General features: G+C 37.4%; 1 protein-coding gene across 1 annotated transcript in view; it reads right to left on the reverse strand.

Moving 5' to 3' along the window:
- The window catches only part of WWC1 (WW and C2 domain containing 1), a 142,826-nt gene that overhangs the window by 35,828 nt on the left and 98,123 nt on the right, over window positions 1-8,875 (reverse strand). The window contains exons 6-9 of the mRNA XM_074212465.1: window positions 8,497-8,626; window positions 6,447-6,593; window positions 4,725-4,798; window positions 112-354 (exon numbers count right to left, since the gene is read on the reverse strand). Coding sequence (XP_074068566.1) covers window positions 112-354; window positions 4,725-4,798; window positions 6,447-6,593; window positions 8,497-8,626 — 594 coding nt within the window. The remainder of the gene's footprint in view (window positions 1-111; window positions 355-4,724; window positions 4,799-6,446; window positions 6,594-8,496; window positions 8,627-8,875) is intronic.

Consider the following 8,875-nt stretch of genomic DNA (forward strand, 5'->3'; position numbering starts at 1 on the left):
TTCAAGGGAGGCAAAAGAAACTGAGTATTGGGGCATAGATATAGGAAAAAGACTAGTTTGTTTTGTTTTGTTTTCCTTTTCCAACCCTTCTGGCTTCAACTGTAGGACTACCTTTCAGTTAGAGCTTTGCTCTGAGTGTCTCTGGCAGCCTGAAGGTCTTCCTCCAGTCGCTTCCTTGCCATCTCCAGCTGTTCCACCTCACTCTGGGTCCACTTTCGAGGGCTGATGAACCGCATCTCCTTCAGCAGCTCCTCCTTCTCATTGATGAGAATCAATCGATCCCTCTCAGAGTCTAGTACACCAGGCCACGCCTCACTGTCTAACTTGGCCAGCTGGATTTTTAGGTTAGCAATCCTAAGGAGAACCACAGAATGTTAGAGTTTGAAGGGGCATCTACTTCAGTAGTTTTCATTTAATGGTTCGTGAAAAATACTCTGTTACCTTAAGCAGTAAATATTAAGAATATTACATTTTTTAAAATTTGTTTTACATTCCCCCCTTTAGTTCTGATTCTTCTTTCGCAGTATGACTAATATGCAAATATGCTAAATATGATTGTGTATATATATATATATGTATATATATATATATAAAACGTATATCAGATTACTTGCTGTCATGGGGAGGACAGAGGGAAGGTAAGGAGGTAGAATAAGGTGGAACTCAACTACTTACAAAAAGATGAATGTTGAAAATTATCTTTGTATGTAATTGAAAAAATAAAATAAAATAACATTAATAAAAGAATTAGTTAATCACAAGTCTAGGAATAGAATTCAAGTCTCCTGATTTCTATATATGCTTCACATGACCTCTCTGGTAGAGAAGTAAAGAACAAATTTTATATCTAGAAAAGTTTTGGAATTAAAGTCTGAGCTTCATTTCCCTTCTGACTGATGAGGGAATTGGGGATATATTGATGAGGGAATTGTTTAGGGCAGCAAGTGCTTCATTATGAGAATTGAGTAAACCACAGTGACTCCATCTTGTGACTCAATTCTGGAGCTGCCTAGGTTTCTATTCAATTATGGGTCTAGCCAAATTCTGTCTTGTGAGAAAAGTTTATTCAATTGTAGGAATTAGAAGGAAACATTATTTTTGTTCAGCTAAGCCTACAGAGCTGGGAAGGTGTATCTCCTCTACTTACTGTTTAGAGACCCTTAACCAAAGACATAGGTTATGCTGATCAGAAACTCAGTCAGATCCAAAGACTGATGTAAGAACAGTTTTCTCACAATTGTACATCTCAAAAGAAGCCCATTGTCTTTTCTGAAAATTACTTTCGTACAGATCAATTAGTTATTGTTTCCATGTTTGTTAGATTGTTCACAGATAGTTAAGGATAGTGGGATACCTCCTTTTCTGAATTCAGGGAATTGTTCCTATTAATCTTTCCCTCCCAACTTGGAAAGTGCCTAATCTTTCATACAATTAGAAATCAGATGATCAACCATGATGGATGCAGTTCCTTTCATCAGTTTAGATATCAAGGAAAATCCTGGATGACCTGCTATGAATAATGCCACCCACCTCTATGTTTTCCTTTCTCATGTTTTTTTTTTGTTTCCCCTTATTTCTAATTCCTCTTTCACAACTTGAGTAATATGGAAATAGGTTAAACACAATTATGCATGTACAACTTTTATCAGACTGTTCTCTGCCATGAGGAGGGAGATAGAAGAGAAGTTAGAAAAATGTGGAACTCATAAATCTGTAATTAGATGAATATTGAAAAAGTACTTTTGAACATAATTGGAGAAATGAAATTTTGGGGAAAAAATCAAATTACCTAATGCTGTGTTGTTTTTTTAAAATAATTTTCTTTATTTGATAAATTGTTTTTAATGTTTTTAATCTCTCTCCCCTTTAATGGGGTCTAGCCCCAAACTGAGGAAAGGACCTGGTTTGGATCTGTTAGACAATTGGCATGTACTATGTTTCAAAGATCAAACTTTTGTTTCCTCAGCCATTTCATATTTCACTTGCCACATTGAGCAGGAAACTATCACTTCCCCAGGATAGGTGTTCAAGTAAGCACTCTGTAATTCCCTATTACCCTCTGTTGTACTTACTTCTGTCTTGTGAGAAAAGTTTATTCAAAGTAGGAACTGAAGGAAATGTGACAAAGTTGATGAAACACATTGTAAATCTTAAGATATTATGTAAACAACAGTTATTACTATTACTATAAAAATTTCTTGCTTCACTGAGAATATATGTCCATATTATTAAAGCACAGGGCCACAGAGATCATAGAAAATATAAAAGGTAAATGGAACCCTTAGAGAACTTATGCTGTATTTTGAGACCCCATATATAAATAAGGAAGAAGCAAAGAACAAAATAAATGCATACTATAACCCATACTAAATACAACAGAATTCTCCACTTTATATGAGAAAAGTACTCTTGAAATATCTTGTGGAAAGTGAATTTTTATTAATGTTTTCATAGGCACATCTACTGTTAGCTGAAGATGAATCAGAAACTAAGAGAAAATATCTCCAAAAATGTGAAAATACAATGTACTTTCCCAGTAAATAGATTCACATGGCAAGTTTTCAGATATCATTTAATGGGGGAAAAAAAGGCAAACCAGAAATGTTTTTCCCCCAACACAACACTTTTCTCAGTGCTATTACCCCATGAGGATGGCTACAACACCACCACCAACAACAACCAGGATTCCCTCAGTCGCCCTTTTCCCTCCACTACTGAAATGCTGATATGGATCATAGGTCCTCCATGCTTTAGCAGAGGGTTTCATAAATTGCTCTGATCAAAAGAATTCATTTCTTGGTTGTCTTTTGATGATGAATCTAGAGTAGAATTACTCTTAACTATGGAGTGTGGTTTTAACTTTTCCAAGCACTTTCATCTCCTTTTTAAAAAATTTTTTGTCTCCTTTTATCCTTGTTCCTTCTTTTAATTTGGGTTGGCTGACTTGGTGATACCCATTGGATAGATAATAAGACTGAAGTTCGCAGAACATAAATGATAAAGACTTAGGTCACATAAAAAATTAATGATAGACTTGAGGCTCAATCCCATGTCTCTTGACTCTCAGGCCTGGGCTCTTTCCATTAAAGTCATGTGGCCAAATGAGTGCATGCAGATTCTGATTTATTCTAATGATTCCAGTGTGAAGTTCTACATGACTTGCCTTCAAAGCTTCCTACTAAGCAAAAACACAATCTCCCCCCCGGAAAAAATTTATTCTTGTTCATGTTCTTTCCTGAATTCACCAGAGCAGAGATGCTTACTGTTAATTAATATAAATTTCACAAATGTTATAAATTCATCCTGGCTATTTTTAGGGAAACTTGTTTGTGTTCCAACAGTTTGATGAAGTTCAACTTTGTACCCCAATGAAGGAAAAAGTGTCCTAGGAAGGAAAAAAAGGAGAAGCACATCTTATGCAAACCTCTGTTTGCCTTTAAAGACATGCATTTACTAAGAGGATTGTGGGAATTGGTAGCGACTTGCTCTCTCCTAGCATCATTTTTATGGATTAGATTTCAGAATGGAACTCTCTATTTTCCTAAGGCATTAAGACAAGTCATTCTAAATGCTTCTTTGGCTCCTCTTACCCTCTCCTTACCTATGGAAACTTTATTGCCTTTTTCAGTTAAAATAGTGTCAAGGTAAATGGAGAGAGCAAAACAATCAGTAGACTTGATTTAGGAATGATATTGTGAGGACTCAGTGCTGAAGCCATGATTTCAGTCCTTCAGTTCTTCCAGTTCCAGAACCAACCATGCAGAAGAAATCCCAAAAGCATGTAGGCACTTCTCATGACAGAGAAATAGCCACTGGCTTAGTCAGTGAGCCAATAAACATTTATTAAGGCCCTACTATGTGCTATATTAAGCACTAGGGAATAGAAAGATAAAAGACAATCCTTGCCTAGAGGAGTTCACAATCCATTGAGAAAGACAATAACAAATATATATCAAAAAACTAGATAAAGGATAAATAGGAAATAACCAATAGAGAAGGTACTAGAATTAGGAGGGTTTTTACTGTTAATTAATGTAAATCCCACAATTGTTATAAATTCATCCTGGCTATTTTCCACTTCCTGGAGAAAGTGAAATTCTTAGCTAGGATTTGAAGAAAGACAGGAAGCAGAGTCTCTATTCTAAACAAACTTCTCAGGACAAGAGGAAGTCTAAATTCTGTGTATGTACTTGATTTGAATTGTCTGAAGCAGGGAATGAAGGAAAGAAGAATCAAGCAGACATGGAATGCTTAGTCCCAGGAAAATAAGGTGGTGCTTCCTGCAAGTGTAGGCAGTCCATTCCAAGTTGTGCATTTAAGGTTTTGTTAGCATATTATAAACCCCTTCATTCATGAGGGAAAAAAATTATAACAACCCAGCAACCTTATCTAATTGAGTCTGATTCCAAGTAAAAGTGCAATCCATATTGGTGAAGACCTCAGCAGACTTCCAAGGCATGCATATCTGGGTTGCATGTTATCAGTGACAATGGAGACTAGGTGTTAGGGTTCACTAAATATATGAAATTCCTTCAGCCACTAATGCTTTGCCCTTTAAAAGTACACCTTGCTACGGGTTATGCTACCACCCATTCCTACTCTTATAACCCTGTCTGTACCTGTTAATGGATCTCTCTTCAAACATATCTCTTTACACTGTAAGCTGAACGGCCATTACCATAGTCATTATAATAATATCAGACCCCCCCCAAGCCACCAATTACCTTCTCTTAGCTTCTTCATATCGAAGGCGTAATCTGACCTTCTCAGCCAACTGATTGTTGCCACTTGTACAGAACTGGGAGAAAAATATAAAGTCAATCTGTTATACGGTTAGTGTTGCCTGTGTAGATTCCAGTTTGGAGGTATGTGAGACTGGACAGTCTGACTGGGGAACAGCTAATGACTCCTTTAAGTTCACAGCCTGACCTCAGGCATCCCAGAAAAGATCTGAAAGCACAACAGTTGCCTGCCCCAGATCATGGGGTTTAGCCACAGACTCAAGACAGATATACATACTATAAAAGAGACAAACAATTTCCCCTCCCTGCCCGCTGCCTGAAAAAAATCAGCTCTGGACATCAAATAATGTTCCCCCAAATCCTAGCTGCAGAAGCATGGGGAATAGTTGGTGAGAAGGAAGCAGGGACAGCCAAGAAACACGAAAGCCATTCTGGGGAAAAGAATCAAAAGAAAACTTGATAGGGCTGGAGTCAGTAGTGAAACACTAGGGGAGCAGGGATGGGAAGGAGGATGGGAAACTGGAAGGGGGCAAGAGGCATCTTCAGCTACGCCTCTGTCACACAGCTCATGGCCAGACTCAGGGAAATGGGAGTGGTGGCAGGAGAAGCAGCCCCATTCGCGGTGCTAATTGTAAAGTGTGGCAAGAAGCTACACAGCTCACCAGGTCACGTACGGACATGACTTCTCTTCACAAGTGTAAACGCAGCTACAGAAATCAGATAGGAATATAGTTTAACCACAGGGACTGGGGGGGAGGGCAGGGGAAAAACTGGCTAAAGTAAGGCTTCTCTCATTAAGCAACAAAAAAGTCTTCTGAGAGTTTCTGATCTCCACTGATCAATCTTATTCCAGAAATGCTACTCCTTTTAACAAGAAACAGGAATTCAGAATCACAAAATTTTAGAACTACAAGATGACATTTGAATTTATCTTTATCAGGCTTCACATTTCACTTCTCCCTATTCATCACTGGGACCAGTGTTTAGCTTTAGCCTCATTAGAATGGCATCCATATGAAAGTGGAATTGCATTATTTTGGTACTAATAAGACTGGAGAAACACATATTGCATCATGGGATTTAGGGCAGGGACAGATCTTACTAGATTTTTCTAGTTATATCCCTTACTTTACAGATATGGAAAGTAAGGTTCAGAGACATTAATGACTTTCCCAAGGTCACACAATAAGCAGGACTGGTCAAGCTCTTTGATTCTAAATGCAAATTTTTTCTGCCTCACCATGTTGCATCTTTCATCATATGAAAAAGAAAACAGAACTCAATTTTCAATACAATTTCAAGGAACAAAAATGAAGATCCACTAAAGAACCTTCATCAATATTATCCCTAAAGTATTTAGAGAGGCAAAGCAGCAGGCAATATTCCCATATGCAAGGTAAATGGTCAGAGATTTCATTTAACTTTTTAAATCACCAACTCAGATTGCCAGAACCATAACCTCTTATACCTAGCCTTGCAATTAATGAACTAACAGCTTAAATGGTTGCTCATCAACAACTATCCACGCCAGAGGAAAAAAAATCAGAATACCAAATCACTTGTGCCCCTTCTCCCTAAATCTCTTCAAGGGGCTAATACATCATAGGGGCTTCTTTTCAAATGTGACTTAAAGGAATCAGAATAAAATTCCACAACCTGGCCCTAGAAGAGAGAGGAAAACACAATTTTGTATATCCTACTCACATTTCCAGAGACTTCAGTCTGTGAGCTCACATCCATATACTGCTTGGACAGGGAGAAGCTGGAGCTTTCTAAGGAAGTATTACTTGTCCACAGATCTGAGTGGGACCCTCTGTCAGTGAGGAAGCCATCCTTCAGCATAGCCAAGCTCTGATGAGATAAAAATCAGGATTAGTAACTGGTTTTTGAAGATTTGCTTCAGTCCAACCAGATCTTCTTGCTAGTTCTCACACAGCAATCTATCTCTTAGTTCCATGATAATGTACAAGTTGTCATGTCTTCTATGACTGGAATGTACTTCCTCTTCACTTTGGATTCTTGGAATCACTTGCTTTATTCAAAGGTTATCTCAAATAAAAATTCCTACAAGAAACCTTTCTTCATGTTCCCAGATGCTAGTATATCACCTAACACTTGAATTTACCTTGAATTATAAATATTTTGTATATATAAAATATAGGTCTATTATATATATATATATACATATATGTATATATATGTGTGTGTGTGTGTGTGTGTGTGTGATTTCCATCTTTAAAGCCTTATGTCTGGAGTTTGCAACATGTTTGATAAGAAATGGATAAAGAGGGGCAGCTAGGTGGTGCAGTGGATAGAGCACCAGCCCTAGAGTCAGGAGTACCTGAGTTCACATCCCGCCTCAGACACTTAATAATTACCTAACTGTGTGGCTTTGGGCAAGCCACTTAACCACATTGCCTTGCAAAAACTAAAAAAAGAAATGAATAAAGAGGCAGTATTGAAGAAACACGGAAGACTTATTATGAAGTGATATAGAGTGAACATAAAATGATGCAGAGTAAAAGAAGCAGAATCAGGAAAATAATTTATACAATGACTACAATAATGTAAAGTAAAACTATTTTGAGGAACTTAAAAACTCTGACCAAACACAATGCCCAATCATGACTCAGAAGAATTCTTATACAGTATGGTTCTTACCTTTTGGTAGAAGGGTTGGGATTTCCACAGGTGAATAATTGAGACATGCATTTTCAGACTGATCAACATGTGAATCTCTTTTGTGTAACCATACATATTTGTCACAAGAAAGGGCTTTCATAGTGGGGGAGGGGGCAATTATAGAAAAATGGAAGGGTAGTATACTGAAAGAAGGATACTGAAGGAAGAAAACAATGAAAAGAATGACAAAAAACTTTTTGAAAATACAAAGAGAACAAAAGGAAGTTTGGAAGGGGTCAAGACAAGCATGGCAATGTTTATAATCATATTAACAGACTATATATATTTTAAAAAGCTAAGTGATACATAATAGAGGCATCATTTCAGATATAATCAATCGTCTTTTTTCTATTCTCTTTATATGGAAATTTTAATGTTTATTGTTTTATCAAGTTCAAATTTTTTTTTAGGTTTTTGCAAGGCAATGGGGTTAAGTAGCTTGCCCAAGGCCACACAGATAGGTAATTATTAAGAGTCTGAGGCGGGATGTGAACTGAGGTACTCCTGACTCCAGGGCCGGTGCTCTATCCACTGTGCCACCTTGCCACCCCTCAAATTTTTTTTTAAAAAAAGGAAAAAATGCTTCCTTCCTTAACTAAATTGAATTTCACAAGATTTTAATAAGCATCTTCCTACCATGTTTCACATATCATAGTAGGCAATAGGGATCTAAATCCAAAGATGGAGTAACCCTTGTTCTCAAGAAGTTTACATTCTATGTGAGATTTTTATAAACAGAGAGGTCCACATTAATTGCACTATTTTGCTGTTACTTTTATTTAATACCTTTTATGTCTGTACTTTTTTGGTCTGGATCAGTAAGACTATCTGTCTTAGACTGAAGGTTTCCCTCCAAGGGATGGAGGGACTATTTTGCACAGAACCAAATGTTTCATAAATGCTTTTTCATCATGACAGTAAATATGTTAGCATTTTTAACTATTTTCATTCTCATATAGTCAGACAGTCCCAAACAGCTGGTCTTACATATCAGTTTGGCTCCATAGGTGTGTTCCTAAAGAAAACAGGGCAAAGTCCCTTATCTATTATCCCCAACCCCCAACACCAATACCTTAATGAGGTCCTGTTTCTCCTTCTCCCCGCAGGTGATGGCCTTTTTGATGGCTTTCATTTCTCTCAAAACAGCTTGTGCTTCATCCAGTTTGTAGCCACCCTGAGCATCAGACATTTTCATGTCAATTCTAGGAGACAGTTAAAACAAAGCAATAAAGATGTGATGATGACCTGTGAAGTCTCTCAGCACGCTTACCCATAGGTATTCGAGGCAGCCACCTTCTTGATGGATTATGAGGACTGCCAAAGCGATCCATAATCCTAACAGCAATTTTCCCACTTGTTTGCCAATGGTGGCGCCTTTGGGTTTAGACAGGGATATCAAAGTTGGGTTTTTTTTAAACTACTGGTTTACTAAATTAGAAAGCCATATGCAG

This window comes from Macrotis lagotis, chromosome 1 (assembly GCF_037893015.1).
Source record: "Macrotis lagotis isolate mMagLag1 chromosome 1, bilby.v1.9.chrom.fasta, whole genome shotgun sequence".
Taxonomy (NCBI): domain Eukaryota; kingdom Metazoa; phylum Chordata; class Mammalia; order Peramelemorphia; family Peramelidae; genus Macrotis; species Macrotis lagotis.